Source organism: Myotis yumanensis, unplaced genomic scaffold (genome assembly GCF_028538775.1).
Source record: "Myotis yumanensis isolate MYYU_CA2020_CCGP unplaced genomic scaffold, mMyoYum1.0.hap1 SCAF_12, whole genome shotgun sequence".
Classification (NCBI taxonomy): domain Eukaryota; kingdom Metazoa; phylum Chordata; class Mammalia; order Chiroptera; family Vespertilionidae; genus Myotis; species Myotis yumanensis.
Window position 1 is genome coordinate 18994818 of NW_027223763.1, and position 16635 is coordinate 19011452.

Here is a 16635-nt window from a genome sequence, read left to right on the forward strand (position 1 = left end):
TGATACTTTTAACCAGATCACCCGGAGGTTCTGATGTCCATGTGATCCAGAGGATGATGGGGGAAAGGGGTGGGATAAAGATTGTACCAGAACCATTGCCCCACTGCTGCCCATCCCAAGTCTTGCCTTTAGAGTGTATAGTTAGACTAGAGCATAAGAAATGGACAACATAGAAATTTTAGGTTTTAAATTTTGGTTTCACATTTCCATTTCCTTCATTTAGTTTATGTATTTCCTAGAAATGAAGTAGGGAAACCCTCTTTTTATATATATATATATAAATTAATTATTGATTTTTTTACAGAGAGGAAGGGAGAGGGATAGAGAGTTAGAAACATCGATGAGAGAGAAACATCGATCAGCTGCCTCCTGCACACCCCCTACTGGGGATATGCCCACAACCAAGGTACATGCCCTTGACTGGAATTGAACCCGGGACCCTTCAGTCTGCAGGCTGACGCTCTATCCACTGAGCCAAACTGGTTAGGACGGGAAACCCTCTTTTTAAATAACATTTGCAGAATTCCAGAATGCAAAACAGATAATAGCAGAGCAGCTCTGTGATGCAGCTGGTGGGGTACATGGAGCCCTGCCTCCGTCTCCCCACTTTGTCCCAAGGAACCCTAGACTGTGAAACATAATTTAATGACCACTGTTACAGATGGGGAAAAGAGTTCCTGCACAGCTGCTAGAGAAGAATTCTAAAGGAAGCCAGATCAAACCAGAAACTAAGACAAAGGGAAACCTTTAATGAGCACTTACTATGTGCCGAGGGCATTACGTGCACCGTCACACAGAATTCTCACAGCAGCCCATTATATAGATGAAGGACCAGCGTCTGGGGGAGGTTATCCCACAGCCGGCTGGAACCCAGGCAGGCTAGTTCAAGAGCTTGCTCTCTTATCAACTATCTAATCTTTGTGAACAACAGAATGTATTTACATGTGAGAGTTATTATTAGATTAGTACGAATTAGAGCTAGAAAAGATCTGAGAAGCTGTCTAGCCACATGGAGCCAAGCAGACTTTAAATCCTGGCTCTTCCTACCACTCTCTTTCTACGTAACCTCGGCATGTCCCTTAATCTCTGTGGCCTCTACTTCCCCAATTGGGTGTCTCATGGGTTAGTTGTAAGGGTCAGATGAGATAAATACTTAATGTGTTGTCTGGCACATGGTAAGAGCGCAATAAAAAGTAACTAATCATTATTTATAAACTAGAGGCTGGGTGCATGAAATTCGTGCACTCGGGGGGTCCCTCAGCCTGGCCTGTGCCCTCTCGCAGTCTGGGAGCCCTCGGGGATGTCTCACTGATGGTTTAGGCCTGCTTCGGGGAGCGGGCCTAAGCCATCAGTCGGACATCCTTAGCCCTGCGAAGGCAGGAGAGGCTCCCGCCACCGCCACTGCGCTCGCCAGCTGTGAGCCCAGCTTCTGGCTGAGCTGCACTCCCCCTGTGGGAGCTCACTGAGCACCAGGGGGCAGCTCCTGCATTGAGTGTCTGCTCCCTGGTGGTCAGTGCACGTTATAGCAACCAGTCATTCCGCAGTTCAGTCGATTTGCATATTATCCTTTTATTATATAGGATAGAGGCTCCAAGAGTCTAAAGAACATGCCCGATGTTCACACAAAAAGTGTTCATGTCAACTTAGAGTTGGACCCCAGGGCTCTCTGACTCTATAGTCCTGGCAGTCCTGGCTCTCCATATGCTCGTCCAGTGCTATCAGCAGGTGGGTGACGTGGCCTACGGGGGCTGTGCCCTGGACCCGGGCAGGAAGCTATGGCTGGTACCTAGCAGGTGCCCACCCCACCCACTCCAAAGGGCCTGCCCTGGGGTAGATGGGCCATGGCCGAATCCCTCCCATGGTGATGAGCTGGTTTCAGCACAGCTCCCTTTGAAGTATATCTCCATGAAGGGAATTTCCCTGTGCTTCCCGCGGCTTTTGATAAACAATTACAAATGTGTTCCAGAAAGCATTTGGTCCCAGCTGTAACAAAATCGAACTGAATAATTAGCACTTCTATAGCACATTGGAATCTGCCAAAGGTGTTTTACATAGTTTGTCTCCATTGACTGTACAACAGTTCTGTGAAATAGATATGGCCAGAATGATTAGGGTCTCACCTTTATAGATGGAGAAAATGAGGCTCAGGGGCGAAAGGACTTGCCCAGTGTCACACTGAGAGAGATCTAGGGTTAGAATCTGTTAAGAGTCTAATCTGTTGTCAAAACTCACCATCGCCAGGTGGGACCCAGCCCTTTACCCAACTCCAACTTGAGCCCTTCCCTTGTAAATAATTCAAGGAATTCAGAAATAGCCACAGTAAAATTAATAGTCTCCTAACCCCCATCCCCTTTAGCTTCTTTCTCTTTGTTATAATTTACAAATAATTTGGTGGGTATCCTTCCATATTTGTTCCAATGCTCATGCAAATATAATTTTTACACACATATGTACATAAGTACACACACACACACACACACATACTATATGCCACTATGGGGTCACTATTGTATATATTATTCTGTAACTTGCATTTTTCACTTAAAAATAGACAAATGGAGATCCTTCCAAATGTGTTCTTGTAGTCTAATTTTTTTTATTGCTTGCATATAATTTTGTGGTATGACTGTACCATGCATTTCTATCAGCCCAGGGTGTGCACATGTAAAATATTTTTAAACACTGCTATAGTACTTTATTTTTTATTTTTAGTACGTATTCTGTAATCTCAAAAGATCGTTATACTGCTGAGATACTTATATACTTACTATAATTAAAACCTTTTGCTAGATCTTTGCTTTTCTGCTAGACCATCTCGAGTTGATTATATTTACATTTTTGTTATTTGAAAAGAAATTCTTTTTACCTCCAGGTTAGGTTTACTGATTATATTTGCTTAATTAGATTTTACTTCTGTGCAGTTTAGGGGAATCTGATTCAGATATTCCCCTTTCAGAATCAAACCAAAACCACCAATAAACCATGAATTTGTTTCCAGAATGAGCTCAGAGAGTCCATTACAATTTGCAGATACTTAAGAAGTTGTCCAATGGCTACTTGATTATTATGAACTAAAATTATAAAGGTGATCAGTAGCTGAGTGCGGGGAGAGATTGGAATTCTAAACATTTAGTAAATGTATAAGATATGACACAATTGTCGTTATCCCAAACCTCTATGCTAATTCTCTCCTGGTGATTTCTGTACAACTTGTTTGTTTAATTTTTTAAAAAAAAGCTGATAAGAGAAAAACCAACAAATAAAATTAGCAAAAACATAAAGGGCGAAATAATGTTTGGCCTCCCTATTCATATTGCAGACATGTTCTAGCTGATGATATGAGCCAGAATTTGTTGAACTGAGCATTCTTATGCACCCCTGAGGGCAGGCAGCATGGTTATATGTATCAAAGTCCTTCAAAATATGCTTTGATGCAGTACTTCTGTCCCTGAAAATTTATAAGAGGAAAAAATTAAAAACAGCCTAGTTAAAAAGTAGAGTAAAAGTTGAAATAAATTATGAGAAACTATAGATTATTGAGACAGTAAAAATCATGTGTATAGAGAATACTTAGAATATTTAACAACACAGAAAACTAGACACTGTGTAATAAGTAGGGGGAAAAATGGCTTCAAAACGCTTCTTGTGAGATGTGAGATTCTCCATGGCCAAATTAGCTTGAGAAATGCTTAGCTAATCATAATTAAACAAGCTTACGCACTACAGGGCTTATGTTCTTGGAGAGTCATAGAACAGAAGATGGCTTGTAGTATTCCCCAAATTTATTTGACCCTGAAACTTTTTCTAAGGGTGCCGATTTGCTTCTTTCAAAACACTTGGTCCCATAGAACACAGTATGGAACATGATAGCATATACAATTCAATCTCCGTTTTTTGTTTTACAAAACATATGTGTTATGTGTTTGCATATATGCTTATGTATATTTGTGTACACATGCACAGAAAAATCTAAACTGGAGAACATATATGAAAAGGGTTGTCTCAGGGTTGTCAAATTACTGGTAATTTTCTTTTTTATACAAGTCTGAATATCCCAAATTTCCTGCAAAAAAAAAAAAAATAGATCCAACATTGAAAAATGTGTTTTTAAAATTTCCATAAAGTTAATAAAAACCACTGGTGAATAATGTTTCACTTTCAGGTTCAAAATGGGAGAAAGAGTTGTGTAGAAAAGAAAGCCGAAGGGGGCCGGAGGAAACTTCTGGAAGGGAGGGACTGTCCATGGCCTTGATGATGACAGGTCACTCTTGCATACTTATCCCCAAACTCACAGCGTTGTATAGAGTAAATATGGACTGCCTTTTACATGTCAACCAGACCTCAATAAAGTAGTTTCGAGGAAAAAAGAAAACTCAAGCGCTGAAGTCAGATCTGAGTTCAGTGTGTGGTACATCATCTAAGCATTTAATCTCTGCCTCTTCCACTTGGAAACGAAGGATGCTATTAATACCTCTGACAGAGCTGTCGTCAAAATCACATCAGGTGCTGTGCAAAGGTGTCTGATGGGTGCTTGTAGATATGCAAAGACTGTTTCAATTGATATTTTTGCTGGTGATTACATGCACAGGGGAATACCTCTTCATATGAAGTTTACTATGTGTGGGAATAAATGTTTTGGTTTCCTTGAGGCAATAAATGTTTTTACTATGGAAGTAGACTTGTGGAATGATGAATGGAATGTTCTTGTTTTTAAGCAAAACATACGGTTTACTCCACTGAATTGGAGGGAAGTGTTTTTAGACTAATGTAAATGATTTTCATTTCATTTTAAATCGGAATTTTTTTTCTCTCGAAATTTATTTTCTCTACCTGCTTTTGGCATTTGTCAAATGATTGTAATAAAGGTTTTACTTGCTGTGTTCATTATCTGTGACTCAGACAGATATGACTTTTTCTGCCCCCCTCCCCCGCCCCCCGCAAAGATCCTTGTTCATGATTTTTAAAAATTGAAGAATATTTCTTATGGGATCGTAGAATTTCTTATTGGAAACATTTTTCTTTTAAGATGTAACACACAACCACTTTTAAGTGGTAAGATTTTGGCACTGTGAACGATAAACTTTTACTGTTCAAGTATGTTTTCACACTCCTTTGATAGCTGTTTTTTTTTTTACAATGGCTTTTTACTTCTCTGTTATATAGCAACTCTACAGAAAGAAACCTGGGTTGGCCATCACCTTTGCAAAGCTGCCTCAAAATTTGGACAAAAACCGATACAAAGACGTGTTGCCTTGTGAGTTTCTGGCATGAACGCCTCCTCCCCCCACACACTGAGATAATGTTTCCCTTCCTAAAACAGATTGTCTGGTATTCTGGACCGACTTTCAATGTGTCTGTAAACACCACCGTCTTTATTGCTGCCATCTCAGACTGGGAACAGTTGGGGAATAGTGTTTATGCTAATGCGGCGAGGGCTGCAGATGGGGCTGGGAACTGAACCCTTGTGTACTTGGTAAGATCAAAATAAGGCTGGTAATCATAGGTAAATGCTTTTTCTTCCCCCCACAGATGACACCACCCGGGTATTACTGCAGAGAAATGAAGATTATATTAATGCGAGTCACGTGAACGTAAGTTAGAAACTGGGTAATAAGAAAGAGCACATTAATCGCTGTAAGGAGCGTGATCATGGCTCCGGGCTGCTTTGCATTTGAGGAAGTGCTTTCCTGTTCACTCCCTGATTTCAGCACAACAGCCCAGAGGGACGGCAGAATAGCCTCATTTTACAGAGGAGGAAACTAAGGTTCAGAGAGATTCGATAATTTGAAAGTCACGAGGCTAACTTGAGGTGAGACCAAAACTTAGATTCTGTGTCTCTGACTCCGGGGTCCACACGCCTTCTGTCCTCGGCTGCGGGCAGCTAGGTGTTTTGGGTTTGGGTTAGGGTTTGTTTTGTTGTGAGTTTTATTTTTATTTTTGCCAGTGGTATGTTTGTAACTTTCTGTGTTTTCCCCGTTATTACTGTATATACTGTCACCTAAAATAAAAATAAAACCATCTCTGTGCATATAACCCAAAGAGAAAAGGTAAAAGATTTCACATGTTATAAGAAAGGCAGTCATTTTACTCTGAAAACACATCTTGGGCAACTTAGTTAACCTCTCTGAACCTCCGTTTCTTCATCTAAACCAAGGCTCAGCACATCTTTTCTATCAAGGGCCAGGGAGTCAATACTTTGGCCTTTGCAAGTCAAGAGGCAAAATTGAGGATATTGCTTAGGTACTTACACAACCATTTAAACTGCAACCACGTAAAAACATAAAAATACCGCTCTCAGCTTGCAAAGCGAAGGTCACATTTGGCCCTCAGGCCATAGTTTGCCAACTTCGGGTGTAAATGAACAGATGACTTCGCAAGTTCAGGTCTCAACTTATAGCAAAACTATCAAGAGCTTTCCTAAAAAAAAAAAATAATAATAAGGATCTGGTCAGTGATTCCATTTATTCCAAAACATCCACGGGATTCATTGATTCATTGACCCTCACTTTAACATTCCTCATGTCTTAAGAAATGGTGGGGGCAACTTGACTTGGGTTGTGAACACACAATATGCAGATGGATAATTATAGAATTGTACACCTGAAACCTTCATAATTTTATTAACCAATGTCACCCCAATAAATTCAATTTAAAAACAAAGAAACAGTGGTGGGGCAATAACACCACACAGTCCAATCTCCTTGAGTTACTTGGGGGCAAGGGAGATACTGACACCAGGGTTGAGGAAGCCATTAACCCAAGCGCCAACGAAACTATTAATTAGGTGCCTCCGTTTACCTTCCCATCCAAGAATGCGTGAATCACTGTACCACGGCAAAGCTCAGCGGGCTCTGAGTTCTTTTGTAGAAAGAATTCCGTTCAGCAGGGCAGAAGTAAAAGCAGAGCAGGCTGGGGGAAGACGCTAAGGAGAGCTGAAAACATGTCAGCGTTTAACCAACTCCAGTGGTGACTGCAAGGTGGTGGATGTGGGTGTTCACTAACTTGACTGTGGTAATCATTTCACAATGCATATGGGTATCAAACCATCATGTTGTACATCTTAAATAGATACACTTTTTATTTGTCAATTATACCTCATTAAAGCTGGGGGGCGGAGATTGATCAACTTCATGACACAAGCATGGGCAGCCGTGCAGAAAGCTCGTGCAACAGTAGATGGTGGTTATAAGCCTGTATAGTTTATGCTTCAAAGAAAAGTAAGTAGGTTTTGATAGAAAGCTGTGCATAAAGAAAAAAATGAGGATCTTTTAAAGGACTTTAGTTTTATTTATTTTTTACATTCAATATTATTTTATATTAGTGTCAAGTGTATAGCACAATGGTTACATAATCATATACTTTACAAAGTGTCTCCCCCCCCAATATTTCAGTACCCACCTGGCACCATATATAATTATTACAGTATTATTGACTATGTTCCCTGTGCTGTACTCTACATCCCTGTGACTATTCTGTAATGCCAGTCTGTACTTCTCAATCCCTTCACCTTTTTCACCCAACCTCCCTCCCACCTGGCAACCATCAATCTAAAAAAATTGAGGATTGATAGGTGTCCCTGAAAATCAAGATGCCCAATATTGATGATATTTATGATACAGCAGTGAAGGTCATTTAAACTCTCCCATCATCTGGTAGGTACATTTCTAATGATCGCCTACCGAGTATCACAGTTGTATCTTAAATATCTAATGCTAGCACCTTTGTCAAATATCTTTCAAGAAATTTTAAAAATAGCTTTTTGAAAATTTTTCTTACTGGCCATAAGTTGATAGAGACATTATTCTGGTGTGATGTCAGTTATCAACTAGAAGAGTTTAAGATCCAGTTTCCTTGTGGCAGTAACAGATTCTAATGCCTTAACACTCTCTTGCCAGATGGAAATTCCTGCTGCTAACCTTGTGAACAAGTACATTGCCGCTCAGGGACCCCTGCCACATACCTGTGCACAGTTTTGGCAAGTCGTCTGGGATCAGAAGTTATCACTCATCGTCATGTTGACGACTCTCACAGAGCGAGGGCGGGTAAGTGGCTTGATTTCCGATTCAGATGTGTGCATGTCACGCTGTGTTCTGTGGAACATGAATCTCAGAGCTGAAAAGGGTCTTAAATGTGGCCCAGTCTAGCCCCTACATGACCCATAAAGCTTCTGTAAGGAGCTACTGATGGACTTCTCTAATGATGGCAAGCTCAGCCCTCCTGCTGCCCACACCCTGGCCTTCTCCAACCTAAAGAATGACGGGACAGCCCCTCCCACTCTTGGCTCGGATCCATTATTACAAGCCAGAGGCCCTTCCCCTTGCTTCACCTCACCTGCCCAGAACCCCTGCACTGGCCTCACCCACCCAGCACAAGTGCTGGTCCCCAGAAGAGCAGTGTGGGTGCCAGGTTCACAGTGGAGGTAAAATGTAGGAGAAATGACAACCTTTACCAACCTCTGCTTATGTGGCAGCAAAACCCCTTGCAAAAGCAGGTAAGAAGGGCTTAATTCGGAGAGTGATGGACTCCGTACTGTGCTTTCCAGGATGTACGTTTTCCTCAGGAACAGATCTCTGATTATATAACAGAAATCAGCATGCAAGGGATACTGTATCGTGAATGCTCGAACTTGTGCCTACATCTGGATAGATTCATTATGAAACGTTTATTCAGAAGCACATTCCAAAATCAAATCTAAATTAATTTTGAGCCACCTGCTTTGAATGGATCTGTGCCACTTCCTCGGAGGCCTTTCCTCGCTACGTAGTTCAGAATGCCAAACTGGTCCACGCTGAAAGTCAGAGCACAGGATTGGGATGGGTAGTATGTTTGAGGAGACCAGTCTACCCTCTCACCTGAAACAGCAAAATAAGGATTCCTACTGAATGATAGCGCCCCATAGATCGCAAATGGCTGTTACGTGTGGTGTCCCAGGCAGAGCGCTCCCCACCTCTGCTAAGACCCTCCAGAGTCCATCTGTGGGTGTTCAGCTCTGATATTTTAAAAATTCCTCCTCACAAAGAGCTGAAATCCATGTTGCTTTGAACCGTTACCCCGCCTGCTTTTCCCACCTGGAGACGCAGAGTGAGTCACCCCTTCTTAATATGCAGTGCTCTTTCCGGTATCTGAAAGTCATCCTAGACTTGCAAACAGTGACACGTTCAGCTCCCACCAAGCGTGTGGTCAGTGGACATTGTCTGGTCTTTGTCTCAAGCTCTTGAAACCTACGTACAGCACTCTGGATAGGCTCTGGAGCCACACAGTCTGGGTCCAAAAAAAGGTTCCTCTTGAGCAAGTGCCTACCCTCTCTGAGCCTCAGCTGTCCCTGTGGGAAATGGAGATGATAATGGCACTCCCCTTGTAGGGTAGATGAAGATGGAGACAATATGTACAAGAAGCTTAGAGAACTACATGTTGCACATGTCCAACAAATGTTAAGGCATTGGTGTGGGGTGTGTGTGTGTGTTCCATCATCGTCGTCATCATCATTGCTGGGAGGACTCAGCCATCAGATCTGGCCTTCAGAGTGCTCCTGGGGGCTCTCCTCGTTCTTTGTGTTGGCTATCACTCTCAGCTTCTTGTCACAGTTTTCATCAAAACCTCTTCTCTTCACATAAGTCACTGTTTAAATAAATGTGAAGGTCTTTAAGAGGCTGTAGAAGCCTGTACGTCAGAGGCATTGAGGGCACTCTTTGGGGAGCAGTTGTTAATTCTCCCAGCTCTACCCCCAGCCCCTGCCATTTCTCCCTCTTCTCTACTGAGGGATGGCCTGTCTGAGGTTTTGCTGAGAGCACAAGGCAACAGGTCTGTGGCATCCCCTTGTCTGTAAGTCTCGTTTTTTATATTTTTAATTTTTGCTTATGTTTTGTTTTCGTTTTTTTGTGATTCTTCTAATCTTGTTCTGAATAGGAAATGAAGTTACAGGAACATTTTTTAAAATATATTTTATTGATTTTACAGAGGAAGGAAGAGGGAGAGAGGGATAGAAATATCAATGATGAGAATCATTGATTAGGTGCCTCCTGCACGGCCCCTATTGGGGATCGAACCCAGGACCCCTTCAGTCCGCAGGCCGACACTCTATCCATTGAGCCAAACCAGCTAGGGCATTACAGGGACATTTTTTTGTTTTTCTGGAGCACTTGCTGCCATCCTGTTCTGTGGTGTGGTGGACAAGAAGGCAGACTTAGGGCCATGTGTCCTGAATTCAAGTCTCAGCTCTACCTACCTGTGACTTTGGAAAGCTGTAAAACCTCTGTGGGAATGGAATAATGGTACCAATTATGTTGTGAGATTGTGGGGAAATTGAATGACTTAAAACAGATAGCTTTCTTGGTATGCAATAAGTATAACAGAAAGGTTAGCATCAGTAGTAGTTTGAGTGCCACCTTAACAATTATTGCCAGGATTAGAGTATATTTATTTTGCTGTAGTATTATTTTTTTTTAAATTGACTCACCTATTTTTTTTGTCGTTTAATAAATTTCCTTTGAAAGATACATATTTTTTTAAAATTTTTAATTTAAGTAAAGTTGGTAAACATTCTTATGTTGGTTATATTAGTTTCAGGTGTACAATATAGTCATTTGACATTTTTATACCTTACAACATGATCACCCCTAGTTCTAGTATCATATGTCACCATCTGTCTTATCACAATATGTATCAACTGTATTCCCCTTCCCCAAAAAGATACATCTTAAATGGAAGTTCAGTATCACTTGCCATAAGTAGAAGGTAAGTGTAAAAATATGAAGATGCAAAGACAACACTATTAAATTTTAAATAAATACTTTTGCCTTCCAGGCTCCTAAAAAGAGAGTTCAAGTATCAGGGAGGTAATGTGAAAGCTCTTCCCAAATTGAGACTCTCCATGGCACCCACGAACAAAACCCATCCCACCATGTGGTTCTATGCTGTTGAAAACAGACCTGTCTCCTCCGAATTGACCTGCAGGCATCCCATACTTTGCAGGCCCTGATCTGGGGCCACTCTGGTATTTATAGATGACAGACATCAAGTTCATTGCCTTGTCCTTTCCAAAATCTACCAGTACCCCCATTCGCCGGACTATTCTGTTACTTCTGGGTGCCTAGATGCTCCAGGTTTTCTCAGGAACTGTCCTTGGAGGCTCCGCTCTTGGGTCTCATGATGCAGTTCCTCAGGGTCAACCCTTGAGCCCATGCAGGGTGCTGAGCGCCGTCCGCGTGCCTGTGGTGGCCTTCTCTTTCCCCTGTAATGTTGGCCTCCCCTTCCCAGCTGTAAGGCCATTCTTCTCTGCAGAGAAAAGAGAGCTCCAGCCGGCATGGCTGGTGACAGATGAGCTGCCCTGATAGCATTCCCTTCTCTCCCTTGTTCTGCTTGTTCCAACTGAAAAGTCGGAAAAGATCCTTTCTCCCATCCCAGAGGCCTCACTTCCTCTGGCCCTCCTGCTCCATCCTGATTCCATCCCCCTCCTCTCTGTTGTTGGTGACCAGCTGGGTTTCTTTGTTTCCCAGCCCTTTCTTCCTAACTGAACCCATTCCTGAATGAGAGATTCCCATCTCCCCTGAGTCACAGCGTTCCCTTCACAGTCTCAGGCCCTGGGAACTCACCCCTCTTGTTTATCGATTGTTAGAAACCTGTCTTCTAAAATCCAGGCTGCGTATCTCTTCCCTCTCCCGTTACAAGCTCTCAGGTGATGGGAGCCCTCCATCCCGGGGTCCCTCATCACCCGCATCGCGTCCTCACCACAACCCAGTAGCTGGTTCTTCCTGGAGTCAGGAGCCAGTCACTACAGGGGAAGTGACACTTTCAGCATGTCCTGTGTTTTCTCCAGGTTATGCACTTAGTAGAGGGGACTCCCCGCAGGCCTGTGCAGCCCCCAGGTCTGCCAGTGCAGAGGGCTCCCCTGAGGCCCTGCTTCACCCCGTGGTCTGGGAAAGGCTTCCCTGCAGGATCTCTGAGTTCTCCCTTTTTCTTTCCTGCCCCAAATGTTTCTCTTTGTGTGCTCCCCTCAGGTTCATGCTTTCCTCATAAAGGAAATAGAGCTCTAGAGGTACAGCTTTTCAATGGGAAAAGTCATTTCTCTCTTCTTCCATCAAGGATATTTCTTTGGTGGGGGGGATTTTTTACATCTGTGTATGCCCTATTATATCTGTCATCTGACACCAGATGATTCCCTCTCTGAGCTTCAGCTTATTCATATGCAAAATAGAGCCAATGATAGTACCTACCTCATAGGATTGTTTTGAGACCAAGGTAAATAATGCCCATAAAAAGCACCATTTTTTTGCCCTGGCTGGTTTGATCAGTGGATAGAGTGTCGGCCTGCGGACTGAAGGGTCCTGGGTTCCATTCCGGTCAAGGGTCCATGCCCGGGTTGCAGGCTTGATCTCCAGTAGGGGGCGTGCAGGAGGCAGCCGATCAATGGCTCTCTCTCTCATTGATGTTTCTATCTCTCTCTCTCCTTCCCTTTCTGAAATCAATTATATATATATATATATATATATATATATATATATATATATATTTATATTTTAAAAGGCACCATTTAGTGCTTACATACTCTGTTCAAACACTGGGAGCGTGAGCGTCATCCCTCCTCCCAGCAGCACCATTCATGATGAAACTGCAGCTGGAAGAAGCCGAGTAACTTGGTCACAATCACACAGGTGGTTAGTGGGACTCACTGACCAGGATTGAAACTCGAGATTTCCACAAACTTCTCACTCTTCCTACTTCACCCCCAGGGCTTTCAGATCCAAACAGACCTCAGATCTAAATCAGATCAAGGGGTAAAGAGAGAGGCCAGTCCAGGGCAGATTCGCTGGGAGTCTCTAGAAATAGGGATGTTTGTGGCTCTGCTCTGCCTTGCAGGGGCTGATCAATTCAGAAGCTGTCTTCCCACCAGGCCTGTGAACAGAGCTCCACACCCCCTCGCAGAAGAGGAGGAGATGTAGGCTGGCGGGTGTCGGCTCTGCCGCGGGTTCTATGGACAGCAGCCCCTTCCTGTCTAAGGAAAGTCAGGCAGTGGCTGTTAGCCAGATACCCAGGCTTAAGGTTTACAAGTAAATTCTCAGCTCTAACTTCCCAACAGCATGCTTTAATTTCAAAGCATTAAGTTCAAACTGTGGCATTTGGAAACAAGAATAGAAGAGCTGTTTCCAGACAAATTATGTGCATCCCTTGGCATACCCTCTTTCAGCTGCAAACAGATGTCATTTTTACATTTGATGCAACTGTATGCTTGGAGGAAAAACTTTGAGTGAATCAGAATTTGACTGACAGAACTATGATGAGAGGGACAGCTTGGCCGTGAGTTTTGCTTTGAAGCCAAGGCAGGAGTATGATATCTATGGGACAAGCTTCAGGGTTTGGAGGGGGAATTAAAAATGGGGAGGGTCATGGGGTCAGCCAGCCTGCAGATAAGCCACAGCAGCCCTAAGACCTCAGTCCCGCTGAGCCGGGGGTCTCCTCGTCTGTGCTCTGGGAGTATCCGCTCCATGTGAGTCCTGTATGGAAGCCTGAGCAGGCCTAGGGGCTGCTGCTCGGGTGCAAAGGGACGTTCATTTACGTGTAGGGATGTCTTTCATCTGGACTGTGTGGACTCTCTCACCATCCTTACTCCAGTTCATGCGGGGCCCACAGTGACAACAGGAATAGGGGCTCCATTGACCTGATCCCCACACATAGTGAGCCTGGCACTGCACTGTTATCTCCAGCCTCTGTCCCTGTCTGTGAAGCAGGTGCTGTCCCCATCTTTTGGGTGAAGAAAATGCAAATCAGAGCGGTTGAGTAGCAGGTCCAAAGTCATATGGCTAACTCCCACAGAGTCCTGACTCCCAGATGTGCCGTCTCAGCCACTGTGCCTTGAAGCCTTTACCTCAAGAGGGTGGGGGTGGGTGGAGGAGCAGGGGTGAGGTTGAGAAGGGGTGTTGAGAGCAGAGAAGGGGCCTGAGGGACCGGAGTGGGATTGACTGAGGTAGAGAAGGCCACAGTAGAAAGGTCACTCCTATGTCAGGGCCCCAGGTCTGAGGCCTCCTCCTGTTCATTCCAGGCCCTGGTGAAAAGAAGGTAAGTCTCTGGACGCGTCCTCTGGCTTCCAGCCCAGACTGTTTTATGAGCTGTGGCCTGGCCCCTGCTAGGCCGACCCCAACCCTCCTCCCCATAGAAAGCAGACACACAGCAGGTCAGCCCCGCCTGAGCTCCTTGTCTGCTGGCTGGAGTACCTGGTGTAGCGAGAGGGCTCTGGTTGAATGCCCTCCCCATCTGCCCAGGTAACTGCTCATGCATAGCACCCCCCAGTGGAGGTTCACTCACACCCCGTGCTTTCCTTGCAGACCAAATGTCACCAGTACTGGCCCGATCCTCCCGATGTCGCTGAACACGGCAGCTTCCACATCCGCTGTCAGTCGGAGGACTGCACCATTGCTTACGTGTTCCGAGAAATGCTGGTCACAAACACCGAGGTGAGCGGTGCCCTGACAGTGGGTGGTCCGGGCAGGCACTTTAGAGGCAGGTCTAAGTCAGCAGCCACTGTGGTACCGGGAGAGCTGTTCTTGGTCGGCTCCACATTTTCACCTGGTAAGCATTTCAGTGAAAGAGCCAGAACTCGTGCTCACGCAGCACTGTTCACAGTAGCCAGCAGGTGGAAACAGCCATGTCCATGGATGGATGAACAGATAAACTAGGGGTATAGTCGTATGATGGACTATTATTCAGCCTTAAAAAGGAAGGAGATTCTGACCCATGCTACATCATGGGTGAATCTGGAGGACACTATAAGTGAAATAACCCGACACTAAAGGAAAAATACTGTCTGATTCCACTTACGTGAAGTACCTGGAGGATTTTCTCAGATTCACAGATGAAACTAGAGGGTGGGGGTGGGAGTAGGTGAGGAGGGTGGGCAGATGAGACTAGAGGGTGGAGGGTGGGAGTAGGTGAGGAGGGTGGGCAGATGAGACTAGAGGGTGGGGGGTGGGAGTAGGTGAGGAGGGTGGGCAGATGAGACTAGAAGGTGGGGGTGGGAGTAGGTGAGGAGGGTGGGCAGATGAGACTAGAAGGTGGGGGTGGGAGTAGGTGAGGAGGGGTGGGCAGATGAGACTAGAAGGTGGGGGTGGGAGTAGGTGAGGAGGGTGGGCAGATGAGACTAGAGGGTGGGGGTGGGAGTAGGTGAGGAGGGTGGGCAGATGAGACTAGAGGGTGGGGGTGGGAGTAGGTGAGGGGTGGGCAGATGAGACTAGAGGGTGGGGGTGGGAGTAGGTGAGGAGGGGTGGGCAGATGAGACTAGAGGGTGGGGGTGGGAGTAGGTGAGGAGGGTGGGCAGATGAGACTAGAGGGTGGGGGTGGGAGTAGGTGAGGAGGGGTGGGCAGATGAGACTAGAGGGTGGGGGTGGGAGTAGGTGAGGAGGGGTGGGCAGATGAGACTAGAGGGTGGGGGTGGGAGTAGGTGAGGAGGGGTGGGCAGATGAGACTAGAAGGTGGGGGTGGGAGTAGGTGAGGAGGGGTGGGCAGATGAGACTAGAGGGTGGGGGTGGGAGTAGGTGAGGAGGGGTGGGCAGATGAGACTAGAAGGTAGGGGTGGGAGTAGGTGAGGAGGGTGGGCAGGAGTCAGCAGGGGCCCCTGCAGGGCTGTGCACGGCAGGTGGAAAGAGCATCAGGAGACAGCAGCACCCGGGCTGGAGGCTGGAGAGGGGCCGGGTCTTCCTGCCCACCCTCTGGGTTGACTGACCGAGGCCAGTCTGTGTCCTCCTCAGACCGGGGAAGAGCACACAGTGACACACCTCCAGTACGTCGCGTGGCCTGACCACGGCGTGCCCGATGACTCCTCGGACTTTCTGGAATTTGTAAACTACGTGAGGTCCCTGAGAGTGGCCGCTGAACCCGTCTTAGTTCACTGCAGGTACTGTGGCTTGTTGGGTTTGGTGTGTGTTTTTTAATCTCCCCCCTCCTTGGAGAGGCCTGGAGAAGGGTGGCAGACATCAAATCCTCCTGAATCCCACAAGACTAGACGTGCTTGAACAAAGCTCTATTGACTATGTCTTTACGGCGTCAGGAGATGTGGAACTTTCGGGAAGCATCAACCTCCGAGTGCAGCGCAGCGTTGAAGAGGAGAGTCCCTCCCTCTTCCGCCTGCTCTGAGGCAGCTGATCTGCAGGATAGATGTGAATGAGTTGGGGGGCGGGGAGGGCGTCTTTCCTTTGGTTTAAGCTCCAGGCCTCAGACTCTCTGAGGAGAGGCTTTGTCAGCCAGTGTGAGAGCACCGAGTGTGTGTTCCGTACCCTTGAAGGTCGGGGGAGGAAAGCTCCGTCTGAGTAAAGGTGGCACCTGGGGAGGAGCTGAGAGGAGCTGAGCTGGGCTATGCAGAAATGCTGGCTGAGCAAATTCCAAGTCTCTGCCCCCCCCCGACCCCCACCCCAGTGCTGGAATAGGTCGAACCGGTGTCTTGGTCACCATGGAAACAGCCATGTGCCTCATCGAGAGAAACCTGCCTGTTTACCCTCTGGATATTGTCCGGAAAATGCGAGACCAGCGCGCCATGATGGTGCAGACATCAGTGAGTAGAAATCCAATAATAAATAGAGTAACAGTGGCCGATGCTCCCTGAGCGCTTGCCCCTGGCCAGGCCTGTGCAAAGGGTGTGGCAGGTCAGGT

General features: G+C 45.7%; 1 protein-coding gene across 7 annotated transcripts in view; it reads left to right on the forward strand.

Moving 5' to 3' along the window:
• The window catches only part of PTPN3 (protein tyrosine phosphatase non-receptor type 3), a 101242-nt gene that overhangs the window by 79416 nt on the left and 5191 nt on the right, over positions 1 to 16635 (forward strand). For all 7 annotated transcript variants that reach the window (XM_070430935.1, XM_070430938.1, XM_070430937.1 and 4 more), the window contains 6 exons: positions 5164 to 5254; positions 5530 to 5591; positions 7896 to 8042; positions 14319 to 14447; positions 15738 to 15883; positions 16402 to 16537. In XM_070430935.1, coding sequence (XP_070287036.1) covers positions 5164 to 5254; positions 5530 to 5591; positions 7896 to 8042; positions 14319 to 14447; positions 15738 to 15883; positions 16402 to 16537 — 711 coding nt within the window. The remainder of the gene's footprint in view (positions 1 to 5163; positions 5255 to 5529; positions 5592 to 7895; positions 8043 to 14318; positions 14448 to 15737; positions 15884 to 16401; positions 16538 to 16635) is intronic.